Here is a 21,166-nt window from a genome sequence, read left to right as displayed (position 1 = left end):
CAAGTAAAAAAATAAAAATAGGTTTCAACTAGAACTGTATTAGGAAGAATAGGCATTGTTGTGGTTTGTGGAACTCTTGCAGCATAACAAAGGATGGTTTCTTAAGAAAAGATGGAAAAATGCTATATATTATTTGAATCATGGCTGGTGAACTACTAAATAATAGTTGAATTTGTCTTTTTATTATATTTTAAATTTACATAGTTGGGCTAGCAGGTTGTGTTATAATTAAGAGTACCTTAAAAGCATTTTTATATACTACATGGTGGAAGGAGACATACATTTTTGGAAACAACAAAATATGGATTATAGCAAAATGTTGTAGACTCTAAAATGGCCTTGTAGACATTGAAAAAATAATGAGGAGAGAGTAGAAAGGCTAGGTAGTCAAGGTAAAGCTTTTATTTATTTTTACAATTCTTTAACTGAATCAAAAAATTGAGTTAGGAGTTTAAATATTTTAGCTTTTGTAGGCAATGGGCATGTGTTAATGTTGTGTCCAAGAGCTCTGTGAATTCTGTGTTTGAAGCTGAATGTGAACCCTTTGGGTATACTATTTATGACTAGCAAAGCAACTTCCTAATTCAAAGAGAGAGAAAAAAGACTTATAAAGACTCATAAGGCTTTTTCAACATCAAATGCTTTTACTAAACAATATTTTGATGAGTTAAGTGTGAGTGAGTCAGGGACATATGGATTAAATTTCCCTTGAAATACACATGGGCTTAAAAATTAAGGGGAAAATACTGAGCAAAATGCATCTTAGAGAATCCAGAATGTTTAAAAGGCATTTTCCCCCTAAATACAAATATCAGATCGATTCAATTCTAGTTTGACTCTGTAACTAAAACTACATAAAATAAATATGGAGAAATCTTGCAAAACATACTAGTATTGTTAGGGAAATACTGTTCATTAACCATATTTGAACTGGATTGCATGGAGTAGTTAGGCTTAAGCAGATATGGTATGAGTTTATCTGTTTAACACTGAACCTGTTCCTTCTGTAGTATGTATTCTCTTATTCCATTAAACAATTATAATAAAACTTTTCTGTGTTTAGGTTCAAACTTTTTTCTTTTTAAATAACATTTCTCTGAAAAACTCTTAGCTTTTCGAGTTCCTGTTGTTCCTGTATTTTTATTATATTTTTCTAGAATCTTGAGTTTGTCCTTCTTGTATGTTGTATATTTTGCTTTATCCACCTTTCTTAGCTCAGTTTTTAGGTAATGTTCAATGTATATATAAACAACTTTTGCCTCTGGTATCTGGACATTCCAAGTTAGAACATTGGAAGGCCTACAGTATCTATCTGATCATCTTAAAAAAATGTTTATTTTGAGAGAGAGAGGGAGAGAGAGAATCTCCAGCAGGCTCCAAGCTGTCAACCCAGAGGCTGATGTGGAGCTCAAACTCACGAACCGTGAGATCATGACCTGAGCCTAAATCAAGAGTCAGATGTTTAACCAACTGAGGCACTCAGGCGCCCCACTTATCTGATCATCGGAATTGTCTACTTTCACTTATTAGGCTAGACATATTTTATGAAGTAACTTTCTGGTTACTGAAGTTACTGAGAGGTAGTGGTAGCAGTGCTAATCCTTCTGATGATTTTTTTTCTATCAGTCTCTGAGTCCCAGAGTTCTATCTCCTAAATATTTAATAGATGTTAATGAGTAAGCAAATCAGTTGGTGTGTGAATGTAAGAAAATAGAGACTTAGGGAGGTAGGAATGGTCAACCTTAAAACAAAGTCTAAGCAAGCTCCCCTCCAATTATTTGATATCTGCATTCACCATGAATTAATAAAGATAACAGAAAACAGACCAAAAATTTGACCCATTAACAACCAGAAAAATAGTCTGAAAAGGTACTGCCCTCTAAACATCACTGAAAGCATACTTGGGAACTGTCTAGGGCATTAAAGGGGGGTGTCCTGCAAGGAAGCTGACTGTCATTTAGGAGAACCTCTTACTGATTACATCCTGTTTCTTTTAGTATATGTTCTCCTCATTTCTATATCTTTTTCATTCTTAAGTTTATATAATGCATTTTTTTTCTGAGTTATGGATTCTGGACTTTGGTGTGTGGTATGTGAGGTGATTGTGTGTGTGTGTAAAGGATAATAAAATCTATCACTTTGAAAAAGCCACATAAAAATATCCAACTTTCATATTCTAACACTTTTTTCCCACGTTGCCAGTTTTCTATACTAGTTAACTCTTTTTAAGTATTCAAAATAACAATATAATCCTTTGGTTATAGAATATCTTTTCTGTGCGATAGAGAAAAAAAAATTTTTGAGTAAGAGTCACAGTGGTATCTTGACTTTAAAAATGGGAGTCTTAAGAGACATTTAGTTAAAATGATACAATTAGCAAAAACTGGAACGGAAGAAAGATTAGTTTAGTCACATTACCCTGAAAAAGTCAACTGATGATTTGAGTAATTTGAATGATTCAATTAGTATGAACAGATGATCTGAATAATTTAAGCCCCAAACACTTAATTCTAATAGCTCAATTGTTTTTTTGGTTTTGGTATAAATTAACTAGATAATAATCTATAGTTATTAAACTAGCTCTCTAGTTTATTTCAACCTACATAAAATTTTTCTTTAATTTTTTAATGTTTATTTATTTTTGAGATAGAGACAGAGCATGAGTAGGGGAGGGGCAGAGAGTGAGGGAGACATAGAATCTGAAGCAGGCTCCAGGCTCCAAGCTATCAGCACAGAGCCCTACGCGGGGCTCAAACTCACAGGCCATGAGATCATGACCTGAGCCGAAGTCAGACGCTCAATGGACTGAGCCACCCAGGCGCCCCCTACATAAACTTTTTTCAATGGGAACATTTTTAGTGCAAGTAATTGTGTTAGATTTCTTCCCGTTTCAAAGATATATGGGATATGGTCACTATATTTAAGGAATTTTCAATCTAAAAGGAAAAAGAAAACATACACAAAAACATCTTGTATTGTATCAGTATCTTAAGAGTGATATAATCAAAATTTCAAAGAGTGGCTATAATAAAAAAGACAGATAATAATGAGCAGTAAAGATGTGGAGAAATCTGATCCCCACACACTGGTGATACGAATGTAAAATGATGCAGCCACTTTGGAAAAGAGTCTAACAGTTCCTCAAAAAGTCAAAGATAGAGTTATTATTTGACCTAGAAATTTCATGCCTAGGTATATACTCAAGAGAAATGAAAACACATGTTGGCATAAAATGTTGTATGTGAATGTTCATACTGTTAATCACAGTAGCCAAAAAGTGGAAACACACCAAATGTCCAACAATTAATGAATGGATAAACAAAATGTGACATATCCATTCAATGGAATATTATTCACCATAAAAAGGACATGCATGCTATTACATGGATGAGTCTTGAAAACATAATGGTAAGTAAAATAAGCTAATCACAAAAGACTACATATTATACAATTATGTTTATATGAGATGTCCAGAATAGTCAAATCTATGGAGACAGAAAGTAGATTACTGGTCCTCTAGGCCTGTAGAGGGGGCATGGGAAATTGGGTGGAATAGCCAAAGAGTGTGGAGGTTTCTTTTTGTGTGATGGAGTGTTCTAAGATTGTGATGATGGCTGCATGACTCTGTGAATATACTAAAAATCATTAAATTGTGCCGTTTGAATGGGTCAGTTGTATGGCACGTGAATTATGTCTCAATAAAATCGCTACCACACAAAGGTTATGGGGTGACAAAACTGGCCAGTGAATACTTCATGAAGTGTTTAAAATACGTATAAAAAATGGGTAGAGATTTTGATAAGTGATACAAGGGAAGGTGTAGAATGGAAAAATGTGAAGGATATTTCTGGTTAAGAAGTTTGGATATTGGTGTAGGAATGGATGGGTGGATTATTGGTAAAAAGAGCTTACACAGATAAAACATTTTTTTGATAATTTGCAGAACTGATGAACCATAAGTGACCATCATCAACATGAACCCAGAATTCCCTAACTTTGCAAAATGACTAATATTTGTAAGTAACAATAAAGAAATCTGTACAAATTTCAAATCTGTTATGGAAAATATTTGTACTTTCACTCAGTGTATGTGACAGAACTACCATCCTAAAAAAAGGAGGTACGTTTTATCAGTGCTACACAATTCTATCAGTTGAAGTAAATCATTCACTTGTCAATTCATATAAATTTGAGTTAATCTTAAATTTCAGTTACTTAATAATTATTTGAAGAAATAACTTGGCAAAGTAAGTTTCAAATTAAAATGTATATCGGGGTTTTAGATTAAAATCAGTTAAATTATATTAATTAATTACAATGTTTTAAGTAACAATATAATTAGTAAATTGAAATTTTTAGTTACGTATGGAATCTTAGGTGCTAATTCACTTTGGTGAATCACTACAAACTAAAAAAAGCAATTAAAATAAAGTTAGGTGTTATTAATATAATAATTACTTAACTGATTTGCATACTTCTATATTATAATTATATTAGCCACTTGCTACAATGCATAATAAATTGAGTAATTAATAATCACACACATTTAACTTGCCTCTTGAGATGAACAGCTTGGGAAGAAAGGGAACTAAAAAGTGAAACAGAAAATTGTATGACATTTAAAGCTGTAAAATTTGTGGACCATTTTATCTTTATTAAAACTAGAAAACTCCAAAGAAAATGGGGAAAAAAAGGAGTCAAAATTCAAATAAAATTGTGCTAAAAAATACTCTACCAAATTTTCTTAACTTACCGGAATGATTTTAGAGAACTGATATATAAAACCAAAATTAATTATTGGGCATATTCATAGACTTCTAAATATAGTATAATGGACCAATGTAAAAATTGAGGTATAAGCTGAGGATCTTCTTTTGACATTATTTTAGGAGAGTCTTTAAGTATATACACATGCATATTTAAATATAGTATTTGGTATATTTCAATTCAAACCATAAACTATGTATTTAAGAGGAAATACATTATTTTATTTACTTTTTAATCTTACACAAGCAAATTAATCTGTCTTGGCCTCTAAAGCCTCATTTGTAAAATTAGGGTAATAATAGTATCTAGGTCATAGGGTTATTGTGAACATGAAATAGGTTACTGCATATAAAGCTCTTCGAACACCGCCTGGTTCTTAGGAAGCCATGCTAGCTATTCTTTTTTTTTTTCTTTTTATAAACAAAAACTGAACCTGTCTTTTAAGCCACCAAATAGAATTAATCTTAACCAAATTAGTACTTTCCTTAGTTTTCTATTCTAATTAGCGTATTTTTTTTTCTTGGAATTTAACTTGACTCATAAGAAATATTGCATATTGACAAATTATAATGCATGGTCTCCTCATTTGTGTGCCTATCAGCAAAACAGAGCTTTGTAAGAACAAGAAAATGAATTAGGCTAATCGGCAGGCTTAGGTTTACCATTATTATTATAAAAATGGTGCCTTCATTCAACGAAACTCTAAAATGTAAGAACTCTTAAGTACTTGTATACTTTTGAAGGTACATTTCTTACATTACTGATATGCAAGTCCTATCACTAAATCATGAAAAGATCAACCTGTAATTTTTAATCCCAGAAATGAAAAATGGGCATTTGTTATCTTACATAATATTTCCAGACAACAGTATCAGATTATACTAATTTTAGGATGTCCTGGATTTTAATGAGTGTACATCTCCTGTGATACAGAAGCACTCTTTATAAAGGCAGCTTAGCACTATTTGGATATATAGAACACTAAGTTATATACAAGAAAGCCACTATTATTGAAGAAATTTTAGTTTTTGAGACAAAGACAACCAAAAAGTTACATATTTATGTGGTCCGCAATTTTATTAACCTCTTAAATCTAAGAATAGCGGTTTGTAATTAACTTCTAAAAATGATTTCTCTGTGACACTATAACTATCCCGCCAGTCTAGATAATAAACAGGCTTCAGCATTTACAAGATGAACCTATATATACCTATATATTATGCAGACTATTTCTGTTACCTTTACTTCTCCCTTCACAAAACATCCATCCCCTCCTTCTTTTCTACTGCATTCAAAGCTCAGTGTCACATTCATGGATTGCTGTTTTAAAGATGAACATTACTGACCAGATCAGGGATCAATATTTTAGGACAGTTTGTAAGATTTATCAGACACAAGCATTCTGCAAAAATAGTATGAATTAGAACCAGGTGGAAATAGATAGGAGTGGATCTGCTCAAAGAAAAATCTGTTTAAAAGACTGAAGTTAGAAGAGTCTTGACAGTGAGTTGGTCAAGAGCCACATAATTAGGTTTTTAACTAATTTACTGCAAGCATACTTTCATTGTCCTGTAGGTATTTTAACTTAATGTTATTTTGGGAATTTTGTTTAAAGTATTAATTAATAGGGGCGCCTGGGTGGCTCAGGTCGTGATCTCATGGTTCATGGGCTTGAGTCCCACGTCAGGCTCTGTGCTGACGGCTCGGAGCCTGGAGCCTGCTTCAGATGCTGTGTCTCCCTCTCTCTCTGTCCCTTCCCTGCTTGTTCTCTGTCTCTCTCTGTCTCTCAAAAATAAATACAAGTAAAAAAACTGTTAATTAATATTAATAATTACTCTAGATACCATTAAAGGAGAGAAACATAAAGAAGTTATGAGTCTTTATTGGATTTTGCCTCTGGTAGTACAGGGAAAATCCTTTTATAATAAACTTCAGGGTACCAGCCAAATTTGTATCAACTAATTAATTACTTTTATAATGGAGAGTCTAAACTAAATTGTATAATTATTGAACATATTTATTACCATATGTGAATGAGGAAAGACAACACATTATCTAAAAAGGTACCAAAACATGTTTATAAATTTTCTCTACTTCTTTAGGATCAAGAATAAGACCGGGAAAAGAGAAAACAAATCTTTGGGAAAAAGAAATCACAGACTTCATTTGCTTAAACTTCCAAATGGCCTCAGAGTAAATCTTTGAACTAGTAAGACAAACCACGAAAACAACAAAACCAAAACTTCAACACTTACCTAGGAATTCAAAGCAAACATTTGTTCATAGACTTAGGATGAGTTCCAAATGGAACACATAATTTTCATGATACAGAAACGTCAGTGACTAGACTAGGTATATGCAGGAGCTGGCATTAGAATAACCTTATTAAACATTTTATAGAAGAGGGAGAATAATGTGCCACCTCTAGTTTACAATTAATAAGAACACCTCTGGGAAAAAGAGAAATCTCTAACTGGTAGAAAACATCACCAGGGGCTTTCTTTTTTCTTTTTAATTAAAGCTTATTTATTTATTTTGAGAGAGAGAGAGAGAGAGAGAGAGAGAGAGAGAGAGAGAGAGAGAGAATCCCCAGCAGGTTCTGTGCTGGTGGTGCAGAGCCCGATGTGGGGCTCCATCCCATGAACCCTGAGATCATGACCTGAGCCAAAATCAAGAGTCAGATGCTTAACTGACTGAACCACCCAGGTGGCCCTCACTGGAGGTTTTCATAAAGCATGCCAGATCATTTTCAGCACATTTCTGAAAACAGAAGTGCTATTTTGTAAACAGAATGATGAATACAAGTCCACTTCTCTACTGGCACCTGCCTCCCCACCGTGGTATGGACTGAAAATACAGAATTGAGGGAAGACTCAGCCACTTTTTGACTCTAAAGCAGGAGTTTTTCACTTGAGATCCAGGATATGATTCTATGGACTGGTTTCCAGGGGTCAGTGAACCCTCTGAAATTGTGTACAAAATTATATGTGCACCTTCGTGAAGCAATCTGTTTTCATCAGAGTCTCAAAGATGGTTTAAAACCCAAACAAGGGTATAGGCCAACACTCTGAGATATCCATATCCCACATGGTCATGGCAGGTACTGCTCTGAACTCACCTTACACCAGCATAGGACAAGATGAAAACTGAGGGCAGGCAGGTGAAAGAATGTGGGGGTTAGCAGTGTGGCGATAGAGAAAAAAAACAGGAATGGGGAGGGACATTCCCAAAAGTGAAAGCAGGGAAAAAAACGGCAAATTCGATGGTCTCGTGGCTGAGGTGGCTGTTCTTCACAGCCGTTAGCATGTTGGAGTCACATGTATGTTGATGAGTCTAGCATTCTGTCCCCCCTTCCAATTATTCAGGCAGTTAGAGAGGACAATTTATGCTATACACTATCTCACATTAAATGTTGCTCCTCATTACAAAGAGAGTAGGTACAGTATTCAATTATTAGTAGTAAAATACATATTTGTTTGGTATGTACTTTCTTCTCTCCAATACAAGAAACGAGATAAAGTAAATGATTAATGTTCACGAGATTCAGCCTCGTTCCAACCACTGGTACAAACTCATTCACCAGGAGACAGATCTCCAGCTCAGGAACTTTGTGTGTATTTATCACTCATAACAAATAGAAGAAAAATATTTACACATTTACCTGCAAGATTGTCGATTTCTTTCTCCTGCAGCAAGCTGACTGCATCGTCATCCCCTTCCAGCATAAGTTCTGTCTCTGCGTTCTGATTCACTATCGCTTGACTTCTGAAGGTTTTCTTGGACTTGACCACATCTTCTTCAGTGCCTAATCACAACCAAAATAATATGGGTGATCATGATTGCTTAGCTTTTTGTATAAAAAACAACCTATTACTTTCTTATAAGTTTATGCTGCACTTACACATGACTTCACAATTACAGAATTAGAGAACATTTTCCCCTTCATCTGGTTTGCTTTCAGAAAAGCTTTGAGAAAGGTGGGGGGTGTAATCACCTACCCTCATCTCACAGATGAGGAAGCAGGCCGAGAAAGTTCATGTCTCATGGGGACCTAGGAGTTGGCCTAGGAGAAAGGACTCTACAGACCCATGTCTCAGGGCTCTAAGACCACCATTTTCTGTAAAAAATCTGCACCTCCCCACAAACTTGGCTTTCTGATACATAAAAGTACACAATTCTACACAATTGTACTTTTGTGTGAATTGGATAATCATTAGACGAGATCATTTTTTTTAATTTTAAAGTTTCTCTATTTTGAGAGAGAGGGAGAGAGTGTGCAAGTGAGGAAGGGGCAGAGAGAGAAGTCCAAGCAGGCTCTGTAGCCCAATGCGGGGCTTGAACTCCTGAACCGTGAGATCATGACACGAGCTAAAAGTCACTTGCTTAACTGACTGAGCCACCCAGGCACCCCAATCAGATCATTTTTGAAAGTACAGAAGTATGAAGAAAACAAGAACGCATCCACATCTGAAGAGAGAAGTGGTTGTCACTGGGAAGCTACAAACAGGTGAAGTTAGGACTAGTATAGACATAAAATGTGCTGCACAATTGCTATTAACAGTTAGTGAAATCAATAGTTTTTCTAAACTGATAGCCTTATTTTGTTATATAAAATAGTATAGAAGGCCAAATATATAAAAACAAAGTCAGTCAGAAAAATTGAAATACAGCCAGAGCTGACCTAGCATTAACATGGCAATCAGTTAAGGTTACAAATTACAACGCATTTGAATCTCTCATGGATCTGACTGCGTAATGGATATAATTCAGGATTTAAATTTCTACATTATATTAAAATACCTTAAGAATAGCCACTTCAGCCACCCGCTTTGGCAGGTGATGATGACTCAAATGATCTGAAGAGCAAGTAAACTTATATATATACATACACACACATACACACACATATATATGTGTGTGTATGTATATATATGTAAACATACATATATTTTAGCTGTCTATCTATATAGATAGCTAAAAAACACCTCTATTTCATATTACTTGAAGGAGGAATTTCTTCTGGAAGAAAATGTAATTTAATGTGTTCTAGCTGTAATATTAGCATATAGGCTTCAAGGAAGCAGCGTTTCCTGGGAAAATACCTACACGTCATTAGGCATGGTGGAAATATTCCTGCAAATGGGAGCCTAACACATCAGTCCTGCATGGTGGTGTCACATCAGAGTTCTAGGGGCTGTTATGATGCTTGTGTACATGTGCAATAACTCTCCAAATCTTATCACACCTTTGGCCAAAATTCTCTACAGTGAACAATTAGCAATACTTTTGGTCCATTCTCCCAGCCTCAATATAGGACTTTGGATATTAATAGTCCATTAATGTCTGTGATATCTGCTCGACCATTTCCTCAGAAGTACATCTAGCCGCTGTAAAACTTGCATGGGAAAAGAGCTAGCCTTTCATTGCGACTTACACACTTGTTTCTGTCAGCGACTCAGAGCAAATTCTGTTTGCTTAAAACGTTAATAAGTTGGCTCAAAAGTAGCACGTGGAGGAATAAAAAACATATGGGGAACACGGTCATGTCATAATAGCGCTGTAGAATGTCACTGTCAGAGAGGTACAGTCTGTTATCCTAGCTCTTACTGGATAATGGCAATTAGAACAGCATAAAGTAATAGATTTGTTAAAACATATTTTGATAAATACTTCAGAAACAAACAATATTATTACAAATTAATGCTACGTGGGAGGTGAGAGGAATTAAACAGGTTATATGTATATTCTTTCACAGGCCCACAGATGATTCTTACTTCTGGAATAAAAGCCTGAGGACTGAATACTGAATGCTCCAGAATCTTATCTTAATTTTATTTGGTTTCTTGGTGATATAAAGCCAGTAAAACAGAACTCTTCTGGGGGTAGCTATCTTTATAACTTGTTTGCTTCTTGGGTAGTAACTTAATTTGAGCAACTCAGAGCTTGCATCATCTGAGAACAAAAGACACAAATCCAATGATTAATAACCGAGAAGCCATATTTCTATTAGACATCTGCAGTTGGATATTCCTAATTCCACATTTCCCTAACTGAATGAATCATCTCTGGCTTCTCCACCTCTCCCTGTTTTGATACACCCACTTACTTAAGCCATAAACCTTGGGGGTCATCCTGGAAGGTGACTGCCATGGCCCCAGCTCAGGCTCCCATTGTTTTAGACTGGAGGTCTTCAATAGCTCCCTTATTCACTCTATCCCCATGTTTTTGTCAGAGTGATTATTACAAAGCAGAAATAAATTGATATTTTCCTGCTGAATATTGTTTACTAACTCCTCCCAATCAACAACATTCAATGCAAGTCTTACATGATAGGAGTCAAAATCTAAACTCCTTGGGGCGCCTGGGTGGCTCAGTCGGTTAAGCATCCGACTTCAGCTCAGGTCACCATCTCGCGGTCCGTGAGTTCGAGCCCTGCGTCGGGCTCTGGGCTGATGGTTCTGAGCCTGGAGCCTGCTTCCGATTCTGTGTCTCCCTCTCTCTCTGACCCTCCCCCGTTCATGCTCTGTCTCTCTCTGTCTCAAAAATAAATAAACGTTAAAAAAAATAAAAAAAATAAACTCCTTAGCACAGCTGGTCTAGGCCTTTTATCCTCATTACCAGTTTTGCATTATATTTTCTTACTCCCCCATCACCATTACTGAACCAGTTATAGCTTCCAAAATACGTTCTCGGACCTTTTCACCCAGGGCTAATATTATTCCCTCTGTATGGTGTGTTCCTTCATTCCTCCTTTGTTGGGCTAATTCCTATTTGATCTTTCAAATTACCTCCTTTAGGTGCCTTTTCTTAGCCAACCACTCCGTACTTTCACAGCTTACATAGAACTCAACTACACTGTACAGGTGTTAATCTGTTATGTGTTTGTCCTTTCCATTAGATTATGGCCTTGTTTCTGCAGCCTCTGCGCCTGGTACCCAGGGGACATGTAACAAACATTCGCTGAATGAGTTCAAGTCTACCCACTCTGTGTTCCCTTCTCTGATTTCTCTTATTAAAGAAAAAAATTATTTATTCATTTTTGAGAGAGACAGAGACAGTGCAAGTAGGGGAGAGGCAGAGAGAGAGGGAGAGAGATAGAGAGAGAATCCCAAGCAGGCTCTGAACTGTCAGTGCAGAGCCTGATGCTTGGGCTCAAACTCATGAAATGATGAAATCATGACCTGAGGTGAAACCAAGACTCTGATGTTTAACCAACTGAGCCACCCAAGCGCCCTTCTGATTTCTGATTTATTTATTTGTTTGCTTTTTTAGAGAGACAGCAAGTGCGAGCAGGGGAGGGGCAGAGAGAGAGGGAGAGAGAATCCCAAGCAGGCTCTGCACTGTCAGCACAGAGCTCGATGCTGGGCTCTAACTCACAAGACCATGAAATCATGACCTGAGCTGAAATCAAGAGTTGGACACTTAACCAACTGAGCCATCCAGGCACCCCTCTGATTTCTCTTATTTTTTTCTTTATTATTTATGGGGGGGGGGCAGGAGAGGGGCACAGAGAGAGGGAGAGAGCAGGCGTCAGGCCCAGGGCAAAGCCCAAGGCTAGGACTCAATCTCACTCCCATGAGATCATAACCTGAGGGAAACCAAGAGTCAGACGCTTAACTGACCGAGCTATCCAGGCACCCCTCTTCGCAGATTTCTTAAGCTAAGTTTGTGTGCTTTTTCCCTTATGCTTCCCCCACCCTTGCAAATCCTACTACTGGAGTTACAGGTATTGGAATTGGCTGTTGGCTTGTTGTCTCCACACAGCCCAAAAGCTCCTTGATCACTGGCAACATGTTTCTGTCTTTGTCTTCTCAGTTCTTAGCACACTGCCTGACACAGAGTGAGCCCTCTTAAACGCTAAACAAATGGATGACCTGAGACATAAACGTCACCTCTGGATATTTCTTAATCTGAAGATCCTAAGATTTCTCAGAGATTCTGGTTGATCTGCCTCCAATTTGGGGGCAAACTGGAGAATCTGTGTATTTACACAAAAGGGAACTTGGTCCTTTACATGAAATAATCAATTAAACCCTTTAAGTATGAGTCAGCCTGATAAAACATGTTTTACCTTGTACACCATCATGTTTAATCTGCTTTGTCATTAAGAAAAATGCTTTACATTACTCTTGTGTTATTAAAATCTACAAATAAAATAAATGTAGTCAAAGGAAGGTAAACTCTGAAATGCATATTAAGCTTTCAATTTTATCATCTCTGGTTTTAAAGTAGTAAAACAATCATGCCTTTAAAAGATAGATAGTAAAGTAATCTGTACCAACACACTGAACTTGCCACCCCTGTTTGAAGTGTTATCAGTCTGTAGCTCAGTAAACTTCCTGATTTTGTGGTATTGCACCAAACATTTATCTAAATTAAAGTGTACAAGATCCAAAGGTGCTTTTCAATCGCAATATCTTTTATGAATTAGAGATTCATTCATCAAAATTACAGGCAAAAAGAGGTAAGGTCTCAAAGGGCTGTCTCATTACAAGGCTTATAAACACTGTCCTTGGAAAGAATTGGTTGAACACCCAACAAATCAAAATCTGATTGGGAAGAGAATTTATTTGAGATCATCTGTCTTCAGAAGACATGTTGGACTGAGTGCACTTCTTGGCCTCTTTAACCATTCATCAAGAAATTAACAAGCAAATACTACAGACCATGAGAACTCCCTACTTAGATTTGAAAATGTTAATTGTGTGTAAAATTGGATAGTATACACATATATACTTATTTTCTAAGAAAACATCAAAATGCCATAAGTTGGGAAGGTTCAGAAACAAAAAAATGCCACCAAATTATAGATTAATCCAAATCCAAAGTTACTCTTACATTATTTTCCACATTGTGTTACAAACAACAACTACAGGAAGACATTCTACACCCATTAGATTTCTTCGTAAATATATATGTTTGAAGCGCTGTATGTGAAAATGTTATTTAACGTAGAATAATCTGTTATATGAACCTAAATAAAGCTCCTCTTTCATTAAATTTATTAAAATTTTTTTTAACATTTAGTCATTTTTTTTTTTTAAATTTTTTTTTCAACGTTTATTTATTTTTGGGACAGAGAGAGACAGAGCATGAACGGGGAGGGGCAGAGAGAGAGAGAGAGACAGAATCGGAAACAGGCTCCAGGCTCTGAGCCATCAGCCCAGAGCCCGACGCGGGGCTCGAACTCCCGGACCGCGAGATCGTGACCTGGCTGAAGTCGGACGCTTAACCGACTGCGCCACCCAGGCGCCCCATTTAGTCATTTTTTGAGAGACAGAGACACAGCACGAGCTGGGGAGGGGCAGAGAGAGAGGGAGACACAGAATCCAAAGCAGGCCCCAGACTCTGAGCTGTTGGCACAGAGCCCAACGCGGGGCTCGAACTCACGAACCGTGAGACCACAACCTGAGCGGAAGTTGGATGCTTAACCGACTAAGCCACTGAGGGACCCCTCATTAAATTTATTAATAAACAAGATCCATGTGAAACACAGTATATTCTAAAACCGAAGTAACAAGAGAACTAAAATGTTTCTAGAATTGTTTCTATACTTTAATATCACTACTATAATGTATTATCATTAAATATGTTAAATATAGAAATGACAAATTGAAGACATTCACTTATCTTAATAATACTCAGAGAATATGTCCATCTGGAGAGTCAGGACAATCTAGGCAAAAGAAGTTATTTCATTTACCCATCACGTCCTTTTTTAAATTATTATTGATAAATATTAACAGTTACTATAAAGAAAAAGAGCACATTGTAGTTTATTTGTTTCAGAAATTATTTGATGAATATTCTATACAGCTCTGAAACATCTATACTAACAAAGATAAAAAGTAATTTACAATTGTGGTTTATATACACAATGGAGTACTACGTGGCAATGAGAAAGAATGAAATATGGCCTTTGTAGCAACGTGGATGGAACTGGAGAGTGTGATGCTAAGTGAAATAAGCCATACAGAGAAAGACAGATACCACATGGTTTCACTCTTATGTGGATCCTGAGAAACTTAACAGGAACCCATGGGGGAGGGGAAGGAAAAAAAAAAAAGAGAGGTTAGAGTGGAAGACAGCCAAAGCATAAGAGACTCTTAAAAACTGAGAACAAACTGAGGGTTGATGGGGGGTGGGAGGGAAGGGAGGGTGGGTGATGGGTATTGAGGAGGGCACCTTTTGGGATGAGCACTGGGTGTTGTATGGAAACCAATTTGACAATAAATTTCATATATTGAAAAAAAAAGTAATTTACAGCCATAAGTTAGCTATAAATTATACATATGTGACTAACACAAAGAGAAAAGATATAAACCCGTAATAAGCCAATTTTAGCACAGCATCAGCTTCTTACCAGTTTTACGCTATTATTTATTTTTCACTGAGTACAGAAATATAGCTTTAATTTGTTATTTATTAAAAATGATATATGCATGTGTTTATGCATCTATTTACCTATCTAATGTAAATCTACCATTTAAGAATACAATTTCAGTATTAATCGACCTGCACAATTAAATACATGATCTATGACTCATGGTCTGCCCCCTACTTATTTAACCTCTATTTCATTGGTTTGGTATCTTCATATCTCATATCCCCCAAGAATTGGATGTGTCTGGTCCCAAACATGCAATACTTTTTCAAGCTTTTAAATCTGACATATGTAATTTCTTTCACATGGAATTCTCTTATCTGCCTTGTCCTTCAAGATTCAGTTTAGTTGATTACTCCCTTTCGTGTATAAGCTTTGTATCTAACAAATTAGTCAAAATATATTATGATTTTTTGGTATTTTCTGGATTCTTTCATTTAGGTGTTATCCTGATAAGACTTTAATTAGATATGTGCCAAATACCAAACAAAGTGGAAATCAACAAACATTTGTTGAATGAGCACATGAAAATATAAGCATAATTCAAATAGTAATCATTTTTTTTATGCACAATACAGAAGTCACTTGACTCTTTATGTCCTTTATAGGTTCCTCAAAAATGAAGAACCTGGGCTATGAGGTTTGCAATTCTTACTTTATTTTTCCCCTCTAACATCTATTAAGAGCATATTTTAAAAACATACTTAGACCAATCTCTTAACTTCAGTTTCTCAACTTGTGAAGGAGGAATAGGTATCTATCAACCAAACTCCTATAGTATTATTGCAATGTTAAAATGAGACAGTGGATATTAAAATACTTTAAAATGTGTGAAGCTTATTTATATAATAAGGTTTCAAAATGTTAAAATTATGGTAAAATAAAAAATTAACAAGAGAGTATTAAAAGAGTTTACTAAGCATATAACTTAAAATTGAAAAAGAATACAGCCAGTATTTTATTGTGTATAATAATGCTTTTAAGATTTATATAAAGGAGGGGGGAAAAAAAAACTAGGCTGATGTGAGGATTAAAATTAAAAAAAAAAATCTCAAGATAATTCATGCATGTAAGGTCTTAGCAGAATGCCTAACAAACAACAGGTATTCAACAAATAAATGTTTTCTTTCCTTCGGTTGGGATTAATCTTCCCTCAGCCATGCTGTCATTTCTCTGTTTATATTCACTAAAACACAGTATGAGCCTTCAACTCCTCCATTGATTAGATGCTCCCTGAAGACAGGAAGGAGGGCCTGGAGACAGGTGCCATGAAGTGTTTGTGAAACTCAATGGAATGTAAACAGCTTACATTAAAAACTGTTTTTCCCCAATAACCATAATATTCATTTAAAGACATTTTTAAATAAAACTACATAAGCATCAATGTATTTGGCATGCATTCGTGATTTTGTATATTGGTATCTTTAGAATGTAAGTATTATTAATATCTTAGACACGAATGAAAAGAACAGCTTTCTCAACAAAGTTAGCATCAGAATTTGCTTTAGAGTATTATGTATAGATAATGCACATAATATATACTTCTCCATCACTGGAAGAGAATGGGCAGAATGGAAATTTAGTATCATTTCAATTTCAGCTAAATGTAACATCAGGAAAAATTCTAATGTTTCTAAACATCTGGAAGTCAATTCCGCAAGATAACATTCTTTCGTGAAAGAGAAAATTCTTTCCAATATACACCACTTTACAATATTTCTGGGTTGTAAAATGTGTTTTGACAAAATCTACTCCTATGTAAATAAGATAAAATGCTTCAATTCGGGAGTGCCTGGGTGGCTCAGTGAGTTAAACATCTGACCCTTGATTTCGGCTCAGGTCATGATCTGAGATTGAGCCCCTCATCGGGCTCAGCACTAGGCATGGAGCCTGCTTACTATTCTCTCTTTCTCTCCCTCTCTGTCTGTCTTTCCCCTCTCCTCCAAAAAAAAAAAAGTTTCAATTCGATGTCAGTTATACCTCAGTAATAAAAATGTGCTGCAATTCATTTTCAAACCTAAATGCTTTTAGAAATATTAATGAGGTATTAATTTCTTGGAATCTTGTAAAACAAAGATTACATTTCCTCATTAAAGCTGAAATCAGAGCAACAAATACTATTATAGAACAGTGCTTTTAGTAACTTTAAGTTTAATTTTCACTAAAAGGAAAAGATTTTAAGGTAAATATACCTCTCACCTAATATTATTAGATAGCGACATTTTACCATGCAATAATATATATGAATCAATCTATTACTGAGAACATTATAATTTTGAACATTTCAAATAAGATGAAATTTTTTCTATATTGAGAAACATAGGACTCAGAAACATTTTAGGCCGACCTTAATATAATATAAATGCAGTAGATACATATACACAATACACTTCACTGTAATATAATTTAAAAATTGTTTAAAGTAAATATTTTTCTTTGTAAATACTTTAAATTCAAAATTAAATTTTGTGTTTGACTCTACATCACAGACATAGTATTTCTTTCCTTAGGAAAGAAGGAAATATTTTCATAAGAAATACTGCTGACATAAAGACGAAAAAAATCATGGTTTATGTAGAACAAATTTTAAAAAATCCAAGACTTTACAGTAGAAATATCCTAATGATAAAAACTGTTAGTGATACTGAATAAAAACACTACTAAAAAGAATGACTAAAAATTTCAAGTACCTTTTCTCTCTTCTATACCTGGTGGTGAGTCAGGAGACTCCCTTCATTAACACAAAATCATGTTATGAAAACAACACACTTTAAGTAAAAATCTAAGTGGTCACTGACTCAATAAACATGCAATAAATGGATACATAAATGCATTCTGAATGCATTAGATTTAATTGTGGCTTCCACTTCATTTTTGTTGTCTGAGAATACATTGAATAATCCAAAATAGATATTATCTAAACTACCATAAAACTAAAAACCCAAGATCCCGGCTTCAAATTTACACTGAACCTGATTCAGAAATGGTAATCCTTGCCTGAATCAATAATTATGTTACTTATGGTCCATCTTTAGCACATCATTGCATTACATAAAATTAGACTGCCACATCCCTTGTGGTTTTTTTTACCAATGAAAAACTTGCACAGACTTTGTTTCAAACCGGACAAATGTTACATCTGCAGGTAGGCTGTTCTCTGGAAAGCTGCAGGAAAATATTCAGTGGTAGAGTGAAATACAGAATTAGCAATATGGGCATTAATTAAGATAGAGTGTTCACAGAAATTATTCTGAGCAGCAAATTCTTATTTAGATTAGCTATGCTTGTAAATGATTTACTGGACTGTATGAACTAAAATAAGAAAATGGCTACCTAACATCAACAGTTATTGCTTAGTGGAAAAGGACATCAAGGACACTTGCAAGTAAAAGAATTGGATCAATATTAACGTGATTTTCATTTCATGCTTCCCCAACTCCAGTAAGCTGACAATATACTCTGATTATGTGAACTGCCTCAGAGTAACACAGAAAAGGTTATTAGAGCAAGAGGTGGAAATGGAAGGCACTTTTTATATTGACAGGCCTGCTAATAGAGTATACTGATTTTCCAAGACATGCAATGCATTTTTACAATTTGGTTCTGACAGCAAAAATGGAATTTCATTTATTCCTAATTCAAAATATTCATATGTAAGCAATATTTCTTAGAGCAGACCAACAAAGGGGATATTCTCAAACAGCATTTTTAAACTGAAAAAAAAAATGCAATTAAAAAGGTGCAAGAAAATCTTATTGAATTTAAGTGCAGCACTATAGAAGTATAAAATGCTAACTCAATAAGCTTCTTAATGGAGTGAATGTAGAAAAATGCATTCTGTGCTTTTTAAAGGAAATCTGATAAACCATATTTTAAGAATATACATGATAGTAAATGTAGAATCCCTGTGCATTTTAGACTGGATATTACTTGGTTGGGTTTTGATTAGCCATGAAGTTAGGGTAATTGTGAAATATTCAAACTAGGACTTTATTACATTAAAAGTCACATGGCACACTTTACTTATGGAAAAAAATGCTAAAACATATAGAAAACTTGGGGCAATTTGGAACCCTGTCAATATCATAAAGAGCAGAGACGATGCATTATTCATCTTTGCGATTATTTGATACAGAGCATAGTGTTTGGGTCCTATGTTGAAGTTTGCTTAGAAAAAGACTAGCAAGAAATAAAGCCATCAAAACCGGCAGATAGCTGCTTTACATGGGTGTCAATGAGAGATTTTTTTTCCCCATTTTGTACTTTTCTGGCCTTTTGTAGATTTTCTACAATGAGCATATTTCTTTTCAGGAAGGAAGGAAGGAAGGAAGGAAGGAAGGAAGGAAGGAAGGAAGGAAGGAAGGGAGGGAGGGAGGACTAAAACCTTGCATGGTGAGTCAAGAGGAGTAAATGGCAGATGAGGAGCAGAATGGAAGGAAGAAAGTTTTGACAACTCTAGGAATGAAAGATGCATCAGGCAACTGAACCAAGGGCTGAGAGATGGGCACACTTCCTATGGCAGTGGGGGGCATCAACCTAGGGAATGATGCTTGGTTTTGCTTCTGAAAGCCTGTCACAGAAGTCAGTGGGGAAAATTTACTTTAAGATCCTGGGAACGGGGAGTAGGAGATATTTTGGCTACATAAGCAAGTGGCTCAAATATGGGAGAAAAAAACTGATAAAAATTTCTCCTTGATCATTAAAAAACATGGAATAGCTAAGAGATGGTGTTGATATAGGTTATTTAAAGCACTTTTAAAACACTCAGAACATTTTATTTTTTTAAGTTTATTTATTTTTGAGAGAGCGAGAGAGAGAGTGCACACATGAACAGGGGAGGGGCAGAAAGACAGGGAGAAAGACAATTCCAAACAGGCTCTGCACTGTCAGCCTGGAGCCATATGCGGGGCTCGAACTCACAATCCGTGAGATCATGACCTGAGTTGCAATCAAAGAGTCGGTTGCTTAGCTGACTGACCACCCAAGAGCCCCACGGAACATTAAAAATCTTTTTAAAATTTTTATTTATTTTTGAGAGAAGAGAGAAGGAGAGGGAGAGGGGGAGGGGGGAGAGGGAGAGAGAGAAAGAGAGAGAGAGAGAGAGAGAGAGAGAGAGAGAGAGAGAGAGAGAGAGAACAAAGAAGAGATCACAGAACTGTCAGCACGCATGGGCCTGGAGATCATGACCTGAGCTGAAGTCAGATGCTTAACCCACTGAGCCACCCAGGTGCCCTGCCCCTCAGAACATTTCAAAATACGTCTTGCACATGACACCTGAAGTGCATGCTGTGAACGACACTAAGTTCATCTGTAGGCTACAGGAGTAACCAAAATTTAACAGGTAAACTTCAAAGCAGGAAAGTGTTCAATAATGCTCTTTGGAGTCAGAATTCCAAGTGTACCTAAGGCAACATACTATATAGTAAGAGAATGGTATTTTGGTTGCATTTTTTGTTCTCTCTACCACTTATTAGCATGCCATCTAACTTCTTTGGTCTGTCATTCTCTCAAATAAAAATCCTTTAATGGCTCTGTCTATTGACAAATCCTTTCACAATGTGGCTTCAAACAGGCTTTTCAGCCTCATTTTGTACAGTTGTCCCCACTATCCTGTGTTCCATCACATAGCACCATTTTGCATCCCCTGGACACATTATGTTGTACTGTGTGGCCCCTTTCTCACATTGCCACCATTTCACTTACTGGCTTGTGAAGATCTCCACTCATCCTTTCAAGTCTAGCTAAAATGTATTTCTTCAGTTAGGCAACTCCCTTCACTGAGCTCAGATAGCATTTTAACACACGTTGACAAAAATATTTATCATGGTGCGCTGTAATTACTTATAAATGCAATTGTGTATACACTTTATGAAAAATTAGTCTGAAAGAACATAAATAACATTATGGATAGTTCTATGCCACTCAGCAGTAATATAATTTTGTCAGCTCCCTATCTTAAACAGCCTTCGATGTTCTAAGTGGAAAGAAAATGTAGGCATAAAAAATACATTTCAG

At 35.7% G+C, this 21,166-nt stretch overlaps 1 protein-coding gene across 1 annotated transcript in view; it reads right to left on the bottom strand.

Annotated features, from left to right (window-relative positions):
* NBEA (neurobeachin) overlaps nt 1–21,166 on the bottom strand; it is a 694,460-nt gene that overhangs the window by 222,324 nt on the left and 450,970 nt on the right. Inside the window, 1 exon segment of the mRNA XM_030309029.1 lies at nt 8,429–8,572. Coding sequence (XP_030164889.1) covers nt 8,429–8,572 — 144 coding nt within the window.

The sequence above is a fragment of the Lynx canadensis genome, chromosome A1 (genome assembly GCF_007474595.2).
Source record: "Lynx canadensis isolate LIC74 chromosome A1, mLynCan4.pri.v2, whole genome shotgun sequence".
Taxonomy (NCBI): Eukaryota; Metazoa; Chordata; class Mammalia; order Carnivora; family Felidae; genus Lynx; species Lynx canadensis.
The sequence above is the reverse complement of the archived record's forward strand: the minus strand, read 5'-3'. Positions and strand labels throughout refer to the sequence as shown.